At 63.6% G+C, this 418-nt stretch overlaps 1 protein-coding gene across 1 annotated transcript in view; it reads left to right on the top strand.

Annotated features, from left to right (window-relative positions):
* Position 1: 1 nt before the first annotated feature.
* Positions 2-418, top strand: part of FOXF1 (forkhead box F1) — a gene marked incomplete at its 5' end in the record, with an annotated part of 3,601 nt that continues 3,184 nt past the window's right edge. The window contains one exon of the mRNA XM_017740780.1: positions 2-412. Within this exon, the coding sequence (XP_017596269.1) occupies positions 2-412 (411 nt within the window). The remainder of the gene's footprint in view (positions 413-418) is intronic.

Consider the following 418-nt stretch of genomic DNA (forward strand, 5'->3'; position numbering starts at 1 on the left):
GCCGGAGAAACCGCCTTATTCCTACATCGCCCTCATCGTCATGGCTATCCAGAGCTCTCCCTCCAAACGCCTGACCCTCAGCGAGATCTACCAGTTCTTGCAGAGCCGCTTCCCTTTCTTCCGAGGCTCCTACCAGGGCTGGAAAAACTCGGTGCGCCACAACCTCTCGCTCAACGAGTGCTTCATCAAGCTGCCCAAGGGCTTGGGACGCCCGGGCAAGGGCCACTACTGGACCATCGACCCGGCCAGCGAGTTCATGTTCGAGGAGGGCTCGTTCCGCCGCCGGCCCCGCGGGTTCCGGAGGAAATGCCAGGCGCTGAAGCCCATGTACAGCATGATGAACGGGCTCAGCTTCAACCACCTCCCCGACAGCTACGGCTTCCAGGGCTCGGCCGGCGGGGCCTCCTCCCCCCCCCAC

Source organism: Corvus brachyrhynchos, unplaced genomic scaffold (assembly GCF_000691975.1).
Source record: "Corvus brachyrhynchos isolate BGI_N302 unplaced genomic scaffold, ASM69197v1 scaffold26, whole genome shotgun sequence".
Taxonomy (NCBI): Eukaryota; Metazoa; Chordata; class Aves; order Passeriformes; family Corvidae; genus Corvus; species Corvus brachyrhynchos.